We start from the raw sequence: 21,907 nt of genomic DNA on the forward strand, positions 1-21,907 counted from the left end.
AAAGACCGGACTGGAAATTAACAAAAGAAAGAACAGAAAGACAAAATCAGCGTAACCAAAGTTGGTTCTTTAAAAAAACCAACAAAACTGACAAATCTTTAGCTAGATTAACTAGGGAAAAAAGAGAAAAGACTCAAATTACTAAAATCAGAAACGAAAGAGGGGACAATACTACTAACTATACAGAAATAACAATGAGGGGCCGGCCCTGTGGCCGAGTGGTTGAGTTTGTGCGCTCTGCTTCAGCGGCCCGGGGTTTCACTGGTTCGGATCCTGGGTGTAGACATGGCACTACTCATCAAGCCATGCTGAGGCATCATCCCTCATGCCACAACCAGAAGGACCCACAACTAAAAATACACAACTAAGTACCAGAGGGCTTTGGGGAGAAAAAGGAAAAATAAAACCTTTAAAAAGAAAGATAAATGATTAAAAAGGAGTATTATCAACAATTCTATGCCAATAAATTGGATAACTTAGATAAAAGAGACAAATCCCTAGAAAGACACAAACTACTGAAACTAACTCTAGAAGAAACAGAAAATCTGAATAGAGTTTTAACAAGAGATTGAATCAGCAATAAAACACTACCCACAGAGAAAAGCCCATGCATGCCCTGAGGGCTTTACTGCTGAATTCTACCAAACATTTAAAGAAGAACTAATACTAACTCTTTACAAACTCTGCCAGAAAACAGAAAAGAGAACACTTCCTATCTCATTCAATGAGGCCAGCATTACCCTAACCAAAATCAGATAAATACATCACAAGAAAACTACAGACCAATATCTCTTATGAATATAGATGCGAAAACCTCCACATCAAAATACTAGCAAACTGAATCTGGCAACATATTAAATATATTATACAGCATGATCAAGTGGGATTTATCCCAGGAATGCAAAGTTGATGTAACATCCAAAAATCCATCAATGTAATTTACCGTATCAATAGGATAAAAAATAAAAACCACATAATCACCTATTAACAGACACAGAAAAAGCAGTATGATAATATTGACCCAAACTCAATACTCTTTCATGATAAAAATACTCAACAAACTAGGAATAGAATGGAACTTCCTCACCCTGATAAAGAGCTTCTAAGAAAACTCCACAGTTAATATCATACTTAATGATCAGAGACTGTATGCTTTCCCGCTAAGATCCGAAGACAAGGATGTTCATTCTCAGCACTTCTATTCGCTGTTGTACTACAGGTGCTAGCTGGGCCAATCAGGCAAGAAAAAGAACTAAAAGTTATCCAGATTGGAAAGACAGTAAATCTATAGTCACAAATGACACTATCTTATGCAGCGAGAATTCTAAGGAATCCACTAAAAACAATTAGAACAAACAAGTTGGGCAAAGTTACAGGATACAAGACCAATATACATTTCTGTTTCTTGACTTCTTTTTAAAAAAATCATTGTTTAAAGAAAAACATTAACAGTATGGGTTTTCTAATATATAGACAAGTAAAATATACAACAACAGCAGCACAAAGACTAAAGTGAGATGGAAAAAAATTATAAAGGATTCTTAAAATATATGAGTGATAAGATATTATTTTAAGGTAGACTGTGTTAAGTTAAAGTTAAGTTTAAACCCTAGAGCAACCACATAAACACACAAGAATAGCAAACTAGTCAATAATAGGGAAATTGGAATCATTAATAATGTACAATTAATATCAAAGAAATTAGAGAAAGAAGAAAAAAGGAACAATAAACACATGGAAAAACAGAAAGCAAATCACAAGATAATAGACACAAACTCACCCACGTCGATAATGACATTAAACATAAAATAGGTAAAGAAATCCACTTAAAAGGTAGAGACTGTCATACTGAATTTTTTAGAAGTCCAAACCATGTTCTATCTACAAATAAACAACTCTCAATATACTGAGGCAGAAAGAAGTAAAAGTTGGGGGTGGGGAGGAAGAAGCCAATGTTAGGCAAGGTAAAATTCAGAAAAAGGAATACTATCAGGGATAAAAAGAAACACTGCATGAGAATAAATGGATTAATTCCTGAAGAACATATAACAACCTAAATATTTTCTACCTTAGAGCAGGTTTTGAAAATACATAAAATCCTGACGGAATAGGTAGACAAATTCAAAACTATGGCTAACTAGCTGCTTTCTCAATAATTACTAGAAAAAGCATACCAAAAAATCAGAAAGTATACAGAAGACTTGAACTATACTATGAACTAATTTGACTTACTTCCCATCTAAGCAACACTAGACGCAAAAACTGTAAAAAATACAATAATTTCAAGCACATATGGAATATTCACCAACACAGATAATATACTAAGATCTAAAACAACTTTCAATAAACTTAAAACAGGATTTAAACTATGTATACAAAGTTAACTAAACAAAAAATAATATTTAAAATTAGTAATGTAAGAAATTAGGAAGAACCCAAATATCTGAAAATTAAACACCAAAGACTAGTCAAAAATTAAATCAGGGGCCGGCCCGGTGGCACAGTGTTAACTTAAGTTTACACATGCCACTTAGGCGGCCCGGGGTTCACCGGTTCAGATCCCGGGTGCAAACACGGCACCGCTTGGCACGCCATGCTGTGGCAGGCCTCCACATATAAAGTAGAGAAAGATGGGTATGGGTATTAGCTCAGGGACAGTCTTCCTCAGCAAAAAGAGGAGGACTGGTGGCAGATGTTAGTCAGAGCTAATCTTCTCCGACAGAAAAAAACAATTAAATCACAAGAGAAATAAGAAAATATCTTTTAAAAGAAAATGAAGACATGATGTAGAACAGCTTTTTGCCAGCACCCCGATGACCCTGCACATACCCACGTGCTATGGACTGAATGTATCCTCCCAAAATTCATATGTTGAAATCCTAACCCCCAATATGATATTAGGAGATGGGGACTTTGGGAGGTAACATTAGGTCGTGAGGGTGGAGCCCTCATGAATGGGATCAGTGCCTTATATAAGGAGCCCAGAGGGCTCTCTTGCCCTCTTTCCGCCATGGAAGGATACAGCAAGAAACCACTGTCCATGAACCAGGAAGTGGACCCTGACCAGACACTAAATCTGCCAGTGCCCTGATCTTCGACTTCCCAGCTTCTAGAACTGTGAGAAATAAACTTCTGTTGTTTAACACCACCCCGTCGGTGGTATTCTATTAGAGCAGCCCAAAATGAGTAAGACACCAAACATGCTGTGTAGGCAAGGCTTAGCCACAGCTGATCTATGCCTTGCAAGAACACCCCGTGAGACTCTCGGAATACAAGAGCATGGAAATTTGTGAAGAGCTGCTAAGAGGTCATTTTTCATCCTTCTCCCTGTGTTCCTGGGAGGCTGTCATGAGACAATTTCTCATCACATCTTGGGATCTGATGAGGTATGAGGCTTTCTGCTTTGCCCCCACCTCCTTAGGGTAGAGCTGCAAGCTATAAAATTGCTTAGGGGTACTATCACACTGTCTCTTCGGGACCAGGGTATCCCACCACTCGCAGTGAATCATCATGTCATCTGGTTCCTTTTGTTTCAGTGTGATCCTATGGAACAAAGGATTTGAGGAGCTGGTACCACTGTTTTCCTGTTTTATTTTGCTTTTGCTGCTCATATAAGTAATAAACTATCTGAATCTAAGAAGGGCTCATTGTTCACCCAGCGACTGTTGGCCTTGCCTTAACATTTAGCATATAAAAATTTGTGTCACCAGGGACTTCTGCCTTCGGAAAGATGGAGTACAAGTACTCTTCCCTATTCTTCCCACCAGAATACAACAACAAAAACAAGCAAAGCCTGTTCTCTCTCTACCCCAATGAACCAAAAAAGGGAGAGACTAGCAAGACAGAAAACTTTAGACAACTGCTCTACCCTAGCAAACAGCACTAACACAAAAAAACTACAGCTCCACTGCCAGCCCTGCCAACAAAAGCCAAGCGGGGAGCAGAGACGTCTACCCTTCCCAGGCTGAAACAACGTGCCACAATCCTTCTCACCAGGTAGAGGTCAAGGAAGACCAAGTAGGGAGCTGGGACTTTCATCTCTGCTAGATTTCAACAACACTCCCTACCCTACCCCCTGTACTATCAGCAGGGAACACCTGGGGAGCCTGAAATTCCATCCATATGCAGCCTCCCCACGCCCAGGGAGATGGTGCCAGAGGAGGCCTAGAGAAGAGGAAGGAATTTCAGTGCTCCAGTAACGAGACCACCCCTCCCCTGCAGTACACTGTCAGTGGAGGCCATGTGGGGAGCAGTAAGGACACACTTCTGCCCCTCCCAACCAGGGTGGTGACAGTGGAGGCCTGGTGGGGAGCTGGAACCTCCATCCCCACCAACTGGTAACAAGAAGTCCCTCCCTACTAGGTGTCAAGGGAAGACAAGTGAGAAACTGGATGCTACAGTCTGAAGGTATGTCTCTCTCCCCACCCCCAAATTCATATGTTGAAATCCTAATGCCCAATGTGATGGTATTAAGAGCTAAGGCCTTTTGGAAAGTGCTTAGGTCATGAGGGTAGAGCCTTCATGAACGGCATTAGTGCTCTTAACAAAAAAAAAAGACCCTACAGAGCTCCCTAGCTCCTGCCACCATGTGAGGATACAGGAAGTCTGGAACTGGGAAGAGGGCCCTCACTCGACCATACTGGCAACCTGATCTTGGACTTCCAGCCTCCAGAAATGTGAGAAATAAATCTCTGTTGTTTATAAGCTACCCGGTCTGTAGTATTTTCTAATAGCAGCCCAAACAGACTAAGACACTGGACTTCCACCCCTACCTGGCAGTAACAAGTCAGTGGCCCCCTTTTCCCTGCTGAAGCAGTCTCAGAGAAAGACAGCTAAAACAGATTTAAGTAAGATCCAGAGTCTCAGAAAATAACACTCCAAATTTCCAGATTTCAATCAACAATCACTTGTGACACCAAGAACAAGGAAAATCACAAGTTGAATAAGAAAATAAACAGACTTCAACACCAAGATGACAAAGATGTTAGAATTACCTGACACTGACTTTCAAGCAATCATAACAATGCTTCAAAGAGAAGCTACAAACATGCTTGACATAAATGAAAAAATTAAAAATCTCAGCAGATAGAGAAGATGTAAAAAAGATCCAAATGGAAAATTTTTAACTGAAACATAGAATAACTGGAATAAACTCAATGGATGGGCTTAGCAGAATGGAAGGGACAGAGGAATCAGTGAACTCGAAGACAATAATAGCCATTACCTAAACTGAACAACAGAAAGAAAAGAGACCGAATGCAAGAAAAAAAAGAACAGACCCTTTATCTGTCAAAGTTCTCCAGAGAAACAGAATCAATAGGGGGTATATACAGAGAGAAAAGCTTATTTGAAGGAATTGGCTCATGTCATTGTGGGAACAAGTCTGAAACTTGCAGGATGAGCCAGCAGCCCAGAGATCCAGGGAAGAATTGACGTTGCAGTCTTGAGTCCAAAAACAGTCCAAAATTCCTTCCTTCTACGGGGATCTCAGTCTTTCCCCTTAAGGCCTTCAACAGATTAGGATAAAGCCCAACCACATCATGAAGGGTAATCTAATTACTCAAAGTCTACTTCTTCAGTTTTACCTTTTTTTAATTCTTTACTTAAAGATTTAAATACTAATCACATCTAAAAAATACCTCACAGCAGCATTTAAACTTGGTCCAACCGAATAATTGGGTACCAAAGCTTTGCCAAGCTGACACACAAAATTAATCACCAGAGTCTCGGGAAGAAAGAAGACTATAACAAACATTCAGGTTATCAGAGTCCAGAAGGAGAGAAGAGAGTGAGGCTAAACAATATTTAAAGAAATAATGGCTGAAATTTCCCCCAATTTGGCAAAAGCAGCTATGTGTTATAGTAATCCCACAGATGCAGAACGCATCTTCATCAGTGACAGCTGGGAGATCAAGACTGATGACTCTACACACGCACCAAGAAGACATGAAAAGACTTATTACTCACATATCAAGGCTTTCTGAGGAGAGCAGGGCAGGCAGCAAAGTCATTCTGAAAATGGTCTGAGCAAAGAGGCAGTGGCCCTGAGTTTTACTGTGGTTAGAAGGTGGGGCCAAGGTGAGGGTTTTTGCGTGCAAGCTGGGGTGTGCATGGTTTGAACTTCCCCATTGGTGCCAAGGAAGGACACACATGAGCTTTCTTATCAGCTTGCCCCAGATATGAGGAAGAAGTGGAAGGGGGAGGTAGGGCTTGAGAGCTGTCAGCAGTCACATATCAAAAATGAAGTCAGACTCTAGTACAATTCACCCCTGCTGTTTGAAATGTGCCATTTCGCTTCATTTGATTTGAACTGATGAGCACTCTATGAAGACTGCCACCTGAGGCTGTAAAGAAAGTAAAAGTTTTTTTAGGAGCCCAGTGTTGTGTATTCTGAGAAATTGAATAATTGCTTTGGTCTACTGATGATGTGTGGAATTCCAAAGGAGATGCAGAGTGTCTTGGTGATGCCTTGTATTATGGTTTTAGTATGGCAGACACGTGTAACCTTGATTTATATTTTTGGGTGTATGTGAGGCAAGAAATTTCCAGAGTCCTTTACCCCAAAGGGGCCTACCCTGGACCAGGAATCGTGGCTGTCTTTGGTTGAACCAGCCCGCCAGGTCATTGGCAATGGCCGAAGTTCGGTAAAACTGTGCAGATGGGGCAGGTTGTTGGCCAGGGCAGCCTCCAATGCTAAGATGACTGTTTAAAATGTGGCCAATTGTACTGATTCTTAGATCCCATTCTTGATCACTGATATCCCAGTTAAAGGATGAAAAGGAGTTCCCCAGCAAATTCCATTATGTGGCACAGTGGTGCTGCCACGTGCAGTGTACAAACTCCTTTTGCTGTTCACTCAGTTGATCCCAAGAGGTTCCCTAGGTAGTCAAGGGGTCTGAAAGGACAATCTCCGCCAGCACTGAAGCAACTCGTAAGGGACTGAGGACAGGGAAGGCCACCTCCTCTTGCACATGGGATATGCCAGAGAGGCCATGTTTGTATCCATCCTGTAAATACCACTTCCATTTCATCAAGGAGGCCTGAGTGGCCTGGCCAAGTCTGAGGGATGCTGCTTCTATGACTCAAGGTGTAATGAGCAGCTGGGTACTGAGGGTCACAGGCTCAGAGCCTGTGAAAGTCTCCACTTCCAGAACAGCCAAGTATAAAGTCCACAAATGCTGCTCTAACGGTATTAACACAGGGCCAAAGAAGGCAGTTTCTTGCATCAGAAGCTCACGGGCATTTCACGGTACGTACGGTGGTCCAGAAAGTCTAAAAGGCTTGAGAAAGGGTTGCTAAAACCTCTACAGCAAGAGTCTCTCGGGGACACTAACAGGGGTGCCTTTTACATTACAGTTCAGATGGATTCTAGAGCCTTTTCTTGTAGGGGACCCCATTCAAAGTAGAATAATTTGTGACTAATATTATAAATGAGCTTAAGTAAAATTTGTTAAGAGGAACATGTTATCATCAGAACCAAAAAAACTAAAGATATTGGGCTCTTTTTAATGTTGAGTGCGTGGAGAGTGCCAAGAGCTGTTTTATGAGTGCCAGGAATAGAGCATTCCTTCAATTAAGCAAATAATTCACAGGCATTTAACTGAGATGGTGGGGCTTTGTGCTAAGTGTAGCACAATGGCCCTTTCCTTCTTGTGAGCTGTTTTATGAGAATTTGTTATGTCCTGAATGAATGTATCAAATGAATCTCCTCAGAGGAGGATGTCATCAACGTAATATCATACCTGTGCTCCTGGAGAAAGCTGGATGTGGTTAAGATCTTGCTTGCAAAGATTGTGTGCAATGACCAGAACTGAGGGGGTAGGTTAACTGAGTCTCATTTTGTCAAGCGAATTGATTGTAAGTGCCAAACAATTTTATTATATTACTTGTTGGGTCAGAGGGTCCATGATCCACTACATCACATTTTAGGACAAGGGATATTATGACCATAGTGAGTTTGGGTAAGCCAATGATCCCAACGGTCAAGGTGAAGCATAACTGTCCTCTCTTTGGTAACTGTCCTTATAGGGGGTATCTTGTTTAAATTTACTGCAATCCCCAGGTATAACTGTAATTTGGCCCAGTATTGATTAAGGCCAAGAAGCTTTGCCAAATTGTGTATCTCAGCAGATGTAAAAGTTAATTTAGAATATGTGTTGTAAAGGCACAAAAGGCACTTTGTGCTTTTTTATCTACTTTTTGTTGTTGAATTAGTACATTTCAGACTTCCAACTGTGTGACTCTGCAGGCTTCTGTTTCAGTTTTCTGTTTCCTCCCTCGGTATGTATTCAAGTTTGGGGGGTTTTTCAGTGATTACTGGGGCATGAAAATGCATGTTACTCACATATTGAGGCTTTCAGGAGAGTAGGGTAACACCCAAGACAGTCTGAAAATGGTTTGAGTGAAGGAAGGAGAAAGTGGCCCTGGATTTGACTGTGGTTAGAGGATGGGATCAGAGCAAGAGCTGCTATGCATAAGCCAGGATTTGCATGGTTTGAACTGCTTCATTGGTACTAAGTAAGGAAAGGGTAGACTTTTATTATCATCTTGCCCAGATGTGGAGCAGGAGAGGATGGCGGAGGTGGGGCTTATCAGCCATCAGTGTCAGTTATCAAAAATGCAGCCAGACTCCTTACTATACTAAGTAAACCCCAAACAGAGTAAGTGCAAATAAATCCACACACACATAATAGTCAGACATCTGAAAACTAAGGAAAAAGAAAAATATTGTGAAAGCAGTAAGATAGAAGCAACCTTACCCAGAGAGGAAAAAAAATTGGAACAACAGCAGGTATCTCACAAGAAACCATGGAGGATCTAAGAAAGTGGCACAATTATCCAAGTGCTAAAAACTGTCAACACAGAATTAAACATGCAGTGAAAATATCCTTCAAAAAATGAAGTTTTAATCAAGGCATTCTCAGATGAAGCAAAATTAAGAGCATTTGTCACCAGCAGAACTACTATACAAGAATGGCTAGAGTTCTCTAAAGATTGTAAATGTTTAAGTATCTTGGACTATCAGGAAAAAAGACCAACAGAAAGGGTAAAAAATACAGGTAAATGCAGTAAGTTTTCCTTCTCTTCTTACGTTTTCTAAACTGTTTGATGGTTGAAGCAAAAATTATAACACTGTCTGATATAGTTCTCAGTATACAGAGAGAAAATAACAAAATTATCTTATAAATGAGGGAAGGTAAAAGGAAGTACACTTCACTCAAACCACAAAAATGTAGACACTAGCAGACTGTGATAATTTATATAAAATGTTAACTCCTAGAGAAACCACTAAAAAAGCTATATAGAAACACCCTCAGAAACACTAGAGACAGATCAAAACGGAACTCTAAAATGTTCAAGTAACCCACAGAAAGGCAAAAAAAGAAAGCAGAAAAACAAAAAAGAAAGAGAAGAAAATAATAAACAGCAGATTTAAGCCCTAACATATCAATAATTACATCAAATGCAAATGATCTAAATGTACCTTCTGAAAGACAGAAACAGGCAGATGGACTTAAAAACATAATTCAACTACGTACTGTCTACAAGAAGTTCACTTCAAAAGTAAGGATATAGATTAAAAGCAGGACAGAAAAAGATACAGCATGCAAACATTAAAAAAAAAAAAACGCTGGAGGAGTTATATTAATTTCAGCCGAAGGAGACCACAGGGCAAAGAATATTGACAGAGACAGAGAAGGACACTACATAACGATTAAAGGAACAATCTACCAAAACGACAGAGCAATACTAAATATGTATATACCAAACAACAGAGCTTCAAAATATATGAAGCAAAAACTAAGAGGACTAAAAGGAGAAACAGATAAATCGATAATTATAGCTAGACCCTTCAACACCCTCTTCCAACAACTGATAGAACTAGACAGATAATAAGCAAGGATACACAACTTAACCAAACCATCAAGCAACATGATCTAACACACATTTACAGAATAGTCCATCCTATAACAGCAAAATAACATTCTTTTCAAGAATCCATAGAACTTGTACCAAGATAGACAATATCCTGGACCATTAAAAAAAAAAAGTTCAGGGCTGGCCCAGTGGCACAGTGGTTCAGTTCACATGTTCCACTTCAGTGGCCTGGGATTCGCGGGTTTGGATCCCAGGCGCAGACCTACACACCACACTCATCAAGCCACATACAAAAAATAGAGGAAGACTGGCACAAACGTTAGTTCAGGGATAATCTTCCTCACAAAAAAAAAGGAAAGCTTAATAGAATTGAAATAAAGTATGTTCTCTAACCACAATGAAATCAAACTAAAAATCAATAAAAGGTACAGAAAAATCTCCAAATACTTTGAAATTAAAGAGCACATTTCTAAGTAATCCTTTCAAGAACAAGTCTCATGGGAAATCAAGAAAATACACTGAACAAAATGAAATGAAAATGACATATCAAAATTTGTGGGATGCAGCTAAAACAGTGCTGAGATGGAAACATATCCCACTAAATCCTGACAATAGAAAACAGGAAAGGTCTCAAGTCAATAATCAAGCCTTCATCTCAATTAGGAAAAGAAGAGCAAAGTAAGGCTCAAATAAGAAGGAGGAAGGAAATTAATCCCCAGGCATGATAAAAATCCCTAAGAAAACTAGGAATTTCCTCAACTTGATAAAGAACGCCTATAAAAAACATATAATTAATATAGTTAATAGTCAAAGACTGAATGCTCTCCCCCTAAAAGTGGGAACGAGACAGAGACAGGATGCCTGTTCTCACCACTGTTACTCAACATAGTAACCTTAAAGAGATTACTCTGAGTGAAATAAGCCATACACAGAAGGATAAATATGGTATTTATCTGGAGATAAATGGTGGTAATGGATGCACAACATATGAGTATATTTAATGCTACAGAACTCTGCACTTAAAAATCATTATAATGGTAAATTTTATGTTGGGTATATTTTACCACAAAAAAAGATAACCCAAAATACATTAAAGCTAATAAAGAAATTTCATCTTTTTTTTTTTTTGAGGAAGATTAGCCCTGTGCTAACATCTGCTGCCAATCCTCCTCTTTTTACTGAGGCAGACTGGCCCTGAGCTAACATCCATGCCCATCTTCCTCTACTTTATATGTGGGACGCCTACCACAGCACGGCTTGCCAAGCGGTGCCATGTCCAGACCCAGGATCCAAACCAGCGAATCCCGGGCCACCAAAGAAGTAGAATGTGCACACTTAACCGCTGCACCACCAGGCCAGCCCCAGAAATTTCACTCTTAATGAAAACCTCCCCACAAAAAAACTCCAAGTTCAGACTGCTTCCATGGTGAATTCTACTAAATATTTAAGGAAGAAATAATATCAATTCTATCCAAACTCTTCTGGAAAACAGGAGAAATGGTTCAACTCACTTTATAAGACAAGTATTATCATGATACCAAATCCCTGAGGGGACATTACAATAAACATACAAATATCCTTTAAAAAGATATGTGCATGGGGCTGGCCCCGTGGCCGAGTGGTTAAGTTCGCGCGCTCCGCTGCAGGCGGCCCAGTGTTTCGTTGGTTCGAATCCTGGGCACGGACATGGCACTGCTCATCAGACCACGCTGAGGCGGCATCCCACATGCCACAACTAGAAGGACCCACAACGAAGAATATACAACTATGTACCAGGGGGCTTTGGGGAGAAAAAAAGGAAAAAAATAAAATCTTTAAAAAAAAAAAAGATATGTGCAAAAATCCTTAAAATGTTAATGAACCAAATCCAAAAATATAATAAAGTATGAACAAGTAGGGTTCATCCCAGAAATTCAAGGTTGGTTGAACATTCAAAAATTAATGTAATTCAAAATATTAACCGAACAAAAAAGAAAAACCATGTGATTATCTCAAAAGATAAAGAAAGAACATCTGATGATGATTATCAATTATCAATAATTAAAAAAAACACTTTCAGGTCCACCCCCAGTGGCCTAGTGGTTAAGCCTGGTGCACTCCACTTCAGTGGCCTGGGTTCAGTTCCCGGGTTCGGACCTACACCATTCATCTGTTAGTGGCCATGCTGTGGCAGCAGCTCACACACACAAAAAAAGAGGAAGGTTGACAACAGATGTTAGCTCAGGGTGAATCTCTCTCGCAAAAACAAACAAACAAACAAACAACTTCCAGCAGATTAGGGAACTTCCTCAAACTGATCACGGGCAACTATAAAAAACCTACAATTAATTTAGTTAATTAATTATGTCATGGTGAAGAAGGAATGCTTTACCTCTAAGATTAGAAACAAGACAAGAGTATCTTCTCTCACCACTTGTGTTCATTGTTATTACAGTCACACGCCACATAATGAATATTCCGTCAATAATGGACCGCATATACAATGGTGGTCCCATAACATTAGTACCATATAGCCTAGGTGCGCAGCAGGCTATACTACTTAGGTTCGTGTAAGTAAACTATGGTGTTTGCACAACCATGAAATTGCCTAACAACACATTTCTCTGAAATGTGTCTCCCTCATTAAACAACAAATGATTGGATTGATGGTCCTAGCCAGTTATTAAAGAAAAAGAAATAAAAGGCATATAGTTTAGAAATGAAGAAGTAACATCTTTATTCACAGATAATTGTGCATGTAAAACATCCTTGGGAATCTGCTAAAATAAATAAGACTAGCAAAGTTACAAAACATAACATCAATATACATAAGTCAATTGGATTTCTATGTACTTCCAAGAAACAATTAGAAATTGAAATTGTAAAATATGTGCCATTTATATCATCATCAAAATCACAGGATATATCTAAACAAAATATATGTAAAACATAGACACTGAAAGCTACAAATCATTGAAAAGAAAAATTAAAGTGCGAGAGATCATTTTAATTGGATCAGAAGCAGCAATATTGTTAAGATGTAAATTGTCCCTAGACTATTCTAAAAACTCAGAACTCAACCAGAATTCCAAGCAAAGTTTTTAAGAAATTGACAAGAAATTCTAAAATTTATATGGAAATGACAAAGAATGTATAATAATCAAAATAATTCTTAAGTGAAAAACATATTTGGAGGACTAAATCTTCCTTATTTAACAACTTCCCACAAAGCTACATAATCAAGGTGTGTTACAGACATGCAGATCCATTAAACAGAATTGAGTCCAGACACAGAACTACAAGATACATGGTCAACTTGTTTTTGACAAAGTTGCCAAGGTACTTCAATTGAAAAATAATCTGGGGCCAGCCTGGTGGCACAGCGGTTAAGTTCGCACCTTCCGCTTCTAGGCAGCCTGGGGTTCTGTAGTTCGGATCTCGGGTGCGAACATGGCACCACATGGCAAAAGCCATGCTGTGGTAGGCGTCCCATGTATAAAGTAGAGGAAGACGGGCATGGATGTTAGCTCAGGGCCAGCCTTCCTCAGCAAAAAGAGGAGGATTGACAGTAGTTACCTTAGGGCTAATATTCCTCAAAAAAAAAAAAAAAAAGAAAAATAATAAAATAATAAAGCAAATGCTGTCGCTATAACTACACACAGAGATGCAAAAAATGAACCACAACCCTTATTTCACATCATATGGAAAAATTAACTGCCAATGAATCATAGGCCTACACATAAAATTCTAAAACTTCTTCAAGAAAACATAGAAGGAAATTTTAGTGACTGTGGATTAGACAAAAATTTCTTTTGAAAAGACACAAAAACCATGAAATATAAAAGAAAAAACAATGACATATTAAAAAAACAGAAAACTGCTCTTCTAAGACATTGTTAAGAAACTACGAGCAAGCACCAGGAGAGTAGGAAGCATTAACAAAATATTTATCTGATTATGGTCTTTTATCTAGATTATATATAAAACTCTTTCAACTCACTAAGACCAAAAAAAATTTTTTTTGAATGGTCTAAAGATTTGAACAGACTTCAAAAAAGAAAATAAACAGCACATGAAAAGATGTTCAACTTCATTAATTATCAGGAAAACACAAACTAAAACCCAATAAGATAGCGAGATGCCCACTAGAATCTTTAAAAAAAATAAGACTTACAATACCAAATGTTGGTGAAGATGTGGAGCAACTACAACTATCATGCACTGCTAGGGGGCATGCAAATTGGCTCAGCCACTTTAGAAACATCTCGCAGTTCTTATAAAGTTACCATAAGACCAGTAATATCATATTTCTGGGTATTTACACGAGAAATGAAAACACAAGCCTACACAAAGACCTGAACTTAGACGGCCATAGCAGCTTCATTCCTAACAGCCCAAATAGGAAAAAAATCTATGTCTATCAACTGGTATACGGATGACAAATTGTGATATATGCATGCAAAGGAATACTACTTAGGAATAAAAGGAATAACACACACAAAGACGTACGTGACTCTCAAAAACTAAGTGAACAAAGCAAGAAAGAGCAAATGCTGTATGACGTATATAAAATTCTAGAAAGGTAAACTATTGCAACAGAAAGCAGGTCAGTGGTGGATCAGGGCAAGGGAGAGGGATGAGGAGAGAAGAATCACCGCAAAGAGCTACATGGCAACTTTTTGGGGTGACAGAAATATTTTATATCATTATTTTGGTGGTGGTAATCACCTATACACATTTCTGAAACTCATCACATTATATAACGAAAACTACCGACTTTCATTTTCTGTTAATTATACCCCAACACAAGTATTTTAAAAATTAAAAAGGAGAGAGAAAATGGAATTGCATTCTAGAGGGAGTCACATGGTAAGGTCTGCTCACCCACGGAGACGAGGTGGCTGTAGTTCTCCAGCATCACATCTCTGTACAGGGCCCTCTGAGCAGGGCCCAGGTGCCGCCACTCCTCCTGGTTGAACTCCACAGTCACATCCTTGAATGACACTAATGCCTGTAACAGCACATTTCTATTCAATCTGAAGGGTTCAGAAACAGACGATATGGAAACACCTTTGAAAATTACTTTGTACCATGTTTACTGTGAGAATTTAAAATGAAATTTTAGGGGCCGGCCCCATGGCCAAGTGGTTAAAGTTTCGTGTACTCTGCTTTCGCAGCCCAGGGTTCATGGGATAGGATCCCAGGCTCGGACCTACTCCACTCATCAGCTGATGCTGTGGAGGCATCCCACATACAAAAAATACAGAAGACTGGCACAGATGTTAGCTCAGGGCTAATCTTCCTCAAGCAAAAAAGAAGATTTTAGCTCACAGTGAATCTTCCTCACATAAAAAATAAAAAAATAAATAAATAAAACAAAATTTTGTTAAAACAAAATTTTATGATGGGTGCCTATTATGGCCCTATCACTGTCTTACACTTTGGGGTACTAACATAATTGGTAGAAATATTACTCTTACTCCCTAATGTATTTGTATTTACTTACAAATTATATAATAGACTGTCAGTTAACACATTACTGATTACGTTTAGTGCCTTTTTTTTAGATAGTTATTATAACTAGGCTTCCTGTAATCTTTACCTGTACTCCAATGGACTGTTCTGAACGCTTTCTAGGGTACATACACCCATTTGGAGTTCTCTGCTGGGACAAGGGGGAATCAATGAAGAGATATCTGTAAACCCTGGAGGCAGTACACATGATCAGACTTGTCTTTCAGAAGCAATGCTCTGGAAGAAGAGCGGAGGAAGTCTTATGCAGCAAAACAGAAGAGACCAATTTAAGGACCTCGAGGACCCTGTGCCAACTGAAGTCAGTCAGACAGAGAAAGACAAATATTGTATGATCTCTCTTATATGTGGAATCTAAAACAAAAAAAACTAAGCTTATAGAGATAGAGAACGGATTGGTGGCTACCAGAGGCAAGGTGGCAGGGAGGAATGGGTGAACTATTTTGGGTATTTTTAGTTTAAATAAACTGAATCAAAAAAAGAAAAAAATGAGACAACCTACATTAAAGTAAAGCAATGGGGATGAAGAACGGGAAACTGATCCCTTATAAGAGAAAGGAACAAAATTTCAATCATTATTTTTTTGTACAGCTGTATCGAGAGAAGCTGCATGAGCAACTGGGTAAATAGTGATGCCACTGTGAGATAATAGAAAAAATATATATATATCTATATATACACATATATATATACACATAGGTCTCTGCCCCTAGTTCCTGACTAGAGCTCCTAAAACCCTTGTAAATTCCTAAGTGATAAGAGCACTAACTGCCTCTTCTGTTCTAGTGAGCCAATTCTGATAGGCTCCTGAATGGGGGCTGGTCACCAAAATACCAAGCCATAATTAGAAGCTTGGAATTTTTAGCCCTGCCCTGGCTTTTCTAGAGAGGAGAGAGGAGTCTGAAATAGAGTTAATCACTGATCATGCCCATGTGATGAATCCTTCATAAAAATCCCAAAAGTACGGGATTTGAAGAGCTTCCAGGTTGGTGAACACAACTGTCTATCAGGTGGGCAATGCACCCAACTCCATGGGGACAGAAGTCCTGCACTTGGGACCCTCCCAGACCTCTCTCTATATATCTCTTCATCTGGTTGTCCATCTGTATCCTGTATCATATCCTTTACTAAACTGGTAAACTTAAGTGTTTCCCTGAGCTCTGTGAGCCGCTCTAACAATTAATCGAACCCAAGGAGGGAGTCATGGGAACCTTAGATTTACAGTCATAAAAAGATTTATATGTCAGAATCACAGGACAACTTGGACTTGCAACTGGCATCTGAAGTGGAGTAGGAGCAGTATCGTGAGTCTGAGCCCTTAACCTATGGGATCTGATGCTATCTCCAGGTAGATGGTGTCAGAATTGAGCTAAATTGTAGGACACCTAGCTGGTGTTGCAGAGAATTGCTTGGTGGGGGCAAAAACCCACACTTTTGGTGATCAGAAGTGTCAGAAGTATTCTGCATGAACAGTAAAGGAGACATACAGGAAGGAAGACTACTGGGTTTTCTAACTCAGCCACACACCGAGATTAGAAGAACAAAAGTAAGGTAACGGGCAAACGTTCTTCATTTGCATTCAAAGTATCTGTGAACATACACATGGAACTATACACTTCACTGCTGGTTGCATGATTTTGGAACACAAAAAGGAGGTCTAAAATTGATGTACAGAGTCATTGCGATCACACACAAAATCAGAGCTCAATCTGAAGACAGAAAAGTGGATTCTAAAACTTATATGAAGAGGGAAAGGACTTAGAATATCCAACACAATTATGGAAAAAGAACAAGGTTTGGAGATTCACATTACTGATTTCAATATTTATTTTAAAGGAACAGTAAGCAAGGCAGTATGGTATTAGCAAAAGGACTGACATAGATCAACAGAAGAGAATACTGACTCCAGAAACAACTACAAACAACACAAAGTCAAATAGTTCCCAGCAGAGGTGCCAATGCAGTTCAGTGGAGAAGGTATGTTCTTTCCTACAAATGTTGTTGGAACTATCAGACATACACAAGCAAAATTAAATAAACAATCTTGATCTATAACTCATACCACAAATAAGAAATTAACTCAAAATGATGACAGACCTGTAATTATAAAACATAAAAATATGAAAGGAAATCTTTGTGACCTTGGTTTAGAGGAAGATTTTTTTACATACGACCAAAAAAGCATAACTAGCAAAAGAAAAAGATTAAAAACTTTGAAAACTTGATCAATTAAGTACTTATGTTCTTTGAAAGACACATGGTGAGAGAAAAACACAGCAGAGATCTACTGATTTGACGCTCAAATCTTCACACAAAAATCCCCCCACAAATAACAGGTAATTTTTCCTATATAAATTACAGGGAGAAAAACGTTAAGCAAAGAAAAAAGGAGCAGGAATGTGTCCCATTCTTTTTGTGAGGTTAAAACCAAAAACCAAAATTGGATAGGAACACAGGAAAAGGAAATTACAGGCTCACATAATTGTGATATAGAAATAAATAAGTACTAGCAGAAAGACCCCAGTCAACATATATACAAAGCAACTCATCAGCAAGCAGGGTATATACAGAAAATCAACAATAAATTAATATCAGAAAATTCATTATGCTACTCACAATATTTATAGATTAAAGGAAATAAGCCATGTCTCTATTTCAACAGATACATACTAAGTGTTCCCGGACCCATTGCAACGTGAGTGTGGAGGCTTCCCCACATCAGTGAGCAGTTCTCAGACGCCAGCCAGCGGGGTGTCTAATAATTCAGCTCAATTCTGATGCTACTTACCTGGAGAGAGACCCAGATTCCACAGGTAAAGGACTCAGTCCCACAAGACCACTCTCCACCTCAGATGCTAGCTGCAAGCCCTGTGCTTCCGACCAACAGGCTACAAACTGGGGGTTCCAACAACCCCCTCCAACTCAGGATGCCAATCACAAGTCCAGGTTGTTACCTGCACTTCTGACCAACAGGCTATAAATGACAGGTTCCCATGACCCTCTCCTGTGGTTCAATTAACCTACTAGAATGGTTCACTGAACTCGAGAAAACCCATTTACTCACTAGACTACTGATTTATTACAAAGGATACTGAAGGATACAAATCAAAAGCCAGATGAAAAGATACATAAGGGCAAGGTCTCGAACAGCTTCTGTCCTCATGGAGCATGGGGCCCAGCAGGGTGGCACGTAGCTCTCTCCAAACACAAGGGCCAAAGAGCTGTCCTCTTGGGTTTTTATGGAGGCTTCATTACATAGTCATGATCCACTGAGTCACTGCTCATTGGCAATAGATTCAACTTCAAGCCCCCTCCTCTCTCTAGAAATCAGGGTTGGGACTGAAAGTTCCAATCCTCTGATCACACAGCTGCTTCTCCTGGCAACCAGCGCCCCTCCTTGGGTGGGGCCCAAAAGCCACCTTCATTAACATAAACAAGACTTTTGCGGCTCTGAGGAGATTTCAGGAACTGAGAACAAGAGACCAAATACTGTAACAAACGATGTTCCCGTTGCTCCTATGGCTCAGGAAATTCCACAAGTTTCACCAAATATATCTGCGAAATATGATTCAGTCATGTGAATTACCAAATATATGTATTTCTTATAAATCATAATATTGCAAGACAGAAAAAGTACTCAACATAATTCAATGCACCTTCCTGACTAAACTGAAATCTAAGCAAACTGATAACTGCAGGGAATATACTTATTAAACAAGGGTTACCTACCAAGAACCAAAAGCAAACATCAGAGCTAACATGGAAGTGTTTATTTTCCCTCAAGCCTGGCTTTATTTCTATTTCTCCTTTTCCATTTAACGTATGGACCCCTATAAACCTCATAAACCCATTACAGTGTGAAGTGGAGAATGAACAAAGAGCTCACCTGAGATGTGTCCATTCTGCTGCTCCTGGCAGTGTAGAGAACTGTGATGGTTCAGCTGGGAGGCCTGGGGAGGACCAGGCAGAGGCAGCACCACCTATCCACGTAAGATTCAGAAATGGTCATGTGGACTAAAACCCACAGCTTTTCACTAACGAAATATAAACTTTTCCATGGTTAAATGACAATTCAGTTTTTTTTTTAATGGTTAACAGCAATAACCAATACAAGAGAGAATTAGTTACAGTACATAAAGGATAAAGCATCACTCTTTCATTAAAATTAACATAGCAAAATACTTAGGCTACATCACTTAACTATTTTCCTATTAACAGTGCTTACCACTCAGAGAAAATCCACAGAAAGCTCACTAAAAGGAATAGAGTGCTTTAAGGCAAGAATTGTTCATTCATTTTTAACTAAGTTAGTTTCTCAAAAGGTCCTTTTCTTAACATGCTTTTGGTGACTTACCTGTGACGGAGTGCACTGCACTGTGTTTTCCTCCTGGTTCTGTCACACACTGGGTGTGCCTTGACAAGTCACTGAACTGCTCAGGTCCAATTTCTTTAAAGCTTTCAAGAGTCAGAAGTAGATGACCATGGAAGCCCTTCGTGACCCATCATTGTGGGATTCTGTGAGGTCAGGATAAGTCAAAAATGTCACGTGTAGGAGCTGACACGTGTAAGAGCAGCACAGCATCTGAAAAGAGTGGAGAATGAAGGGACGGGGGCCATTTAGCAACAGTGGAGACGGAATTTCACCCTTTGGCTGGGCAGACCTTTCCCCACACCTCACTCGCACAGGCTCTCCCAAAGCGGCCTTTCTCAGGCAGCACACCCCTGGGCCACCCCAACTCACCCCCCTCTTCTCAAAGTTGGCCCAAATCTCCCACTATCGCACAGCGCGGTGGCGTCTGGACGTGGCAACATCTCCATAACTGGGCAAGGGGGTCAACTACTGCTTCTGACCATGCAAATTTAGCCCCTGCTCTTTTCTGTGCTTGTTTGCCTCAGCTTTGAATCTTTGGCAAGAACAGTAAGAACAGGAGTGTTCGCTTCCAGGTAAAATTCTTGTTCCTAGAAACCTCCTGATTCCTACATCACAAGAGCTGCTTTGTTCTAAAATAAATTTGTTTCCCAAGATCTGGGACCCGGGTCTGGGAAACAAATTCACTTTAGGGCCAAAAACCTGACTCTTGGAATTCACTACAATTTCGAACTGAAAACACAGAGAACCTGCCAGTGCAGGAAGAGCTGCGGGCGTCTGTCTGACCCAAGGACTCTGATGAGACCCCAGAAGTTCCAGAACACACGCGACAGTGGTGAGAGCCCACGCACACTGCCCTGGTTTTCAGGGACAGGTCCCTCTGCTAAGGGCTGCGAAGGCGTAATGCCGGTCCTGGCAGACGTGATATCTAGACGAAGCCTAAGATTTGAAGCACTCTCGCTATTATACTGAAGGTCCCTCCCCGCTAGTTTGCGAGCCGAGCACGTGCCTCCACCAACCCGAGCCTCGGTTCCTTTTTTTCTTTTAACGCTGATGGTCATGCGGACCTCACAGAGCAGCTGTGGGGTTTGCACAAGCCACCCACTAAACGGAACGAAGCGTCTTGCGAACACAGCAGCAGGCGTCACTCAGGCGGCTGTGTTCTTTAGGTGCGAACTGACCTAACTCTCAGAACAACAGCAGCACCGTCCGGTGAGAAAGCGGACTCTCACCCGGGGGCCCTCTGTCGCCCCGCCTGCACGTACAGGGCCGGGACTGGCCGAGCCTTTCTGGTTCTCCCCGCCGACCCACAGCCCGCGCTTTGCGGCCGCTCACGGTCGCCATTATACACGCCCCCGCCCCGCCCCGGGCTCCTCGCGGGTCGGGCTGCAGGCGGGCGGGCGGGCACGCGACCCCCGCCCCCGACGGGCTGTACAGGCTCCTACACTGCAGAGACCCCCTGAGGGACTCCCGGGACTTCTCGTTTCCTCCTCCCCGGGGACACGTGCACCCGCCATGCTGGTCCCCAAGCCGCCCAGACTCCCCACCACCCGCGCCTTCTCACCTGAGGTACGACCCCTCGGCACTACCCCAGCAATGGAGAGCTGCCCGACCCTCTCCACACAGCCGCCCAGACAGCGGAAGCCGAGGGGCGGGACTAAGGCTGTACATCCGCAGATGGAGCACAGAAAACCCGTTCCCGGGGTGCTGCGCGGCGAGCCGGTTCGGTACAAGACTACATTTCCCATATAACTCCGCGCCCGCTCCTTGCCTAGACTTGGCAGCGTTTCCGGTTTTTTAGACGGTTGGAAGATGTTGACGTTGACCTCTGCTGCGTAGATCGTCTCAGAATCCCCAAATGTTAGGGGTTAAACTTGAAGTCTACCGCCAAATACAATGCGTGGTCCTTGAGCAAATCCTGATTGAATAAACAACAGCTGCCAGAGACATTGAAGACAGCTGGGAAAACTTGAATATGCACTGGGTTTCTCTTCAGTGTAAATATGATACGGAAATCCCATAGAAAAACCTACTGGTTTCATAAAGGCAAGCATAGTGAAGTATTTAGGATTGAAATTATATCTTTGTAAGTTAATTCACAAATTTTCAGGAAAAGCAATTAGACAAAGTAAATACAGCAAAGTTGTT

At 40.7% G+C, this 21,907-nt stretch overlaps 1 protein-coding gene across 2 annotated transcripts in view; it reads right to left on the bottom strand.

Annotated features, from left to right (window-relative positions):
* Positions 1–21,677, bottom strand: part of LOC124240921 (zinc finger protein 782-like) — a 39,252-nt gene extending 17,575 nt beyond the window's left edge. For both annotated transcript variants that reach the window (XM_046664192.1, XM_046664191.1), the window contains exons 1-5: positions 21,324–21,677; positions 19,745–19,972; positions 19,277–19,370; positions 15,461–18,945; positions 14,743–14,869 (exon numbers count right to left, since the gene is read on the bottom strand). In XM_046664192.1, the coding sequence (XP_046520148.1) occupies positions 14,743–14,869; positions 15,461–15,580 (247 nt within the window). In that variant the 5' untranslated portion in view covers positions 15,581–18,945; positions 19,277–19,370; positions 19,745–19,972; positions 21,324–21,677. The remainder of the gene's footprint in view (positions 1–14,742; positions 14,870–15,460; positions 18,946–19,276; positions 19,371–19,744; positions 19,973–21,323) is intronic.
* Positions 21,678–21,907: the final 230 nt, after the last annotated feature.

This window comes from Equus quagga, chromosome 6, assembly GCF_021613505.1.
Source record: "Equus quagga isolate Etosha38 chromosome 6, UCLA_HA_Equagga_1.0, whole genome shotgun sequence".
Lineage (NCBI taxonomy): Eukaryota > Metazoa > Chordata > Mammalia > Perissodactyla > Equidae > Equus > Equus quagga.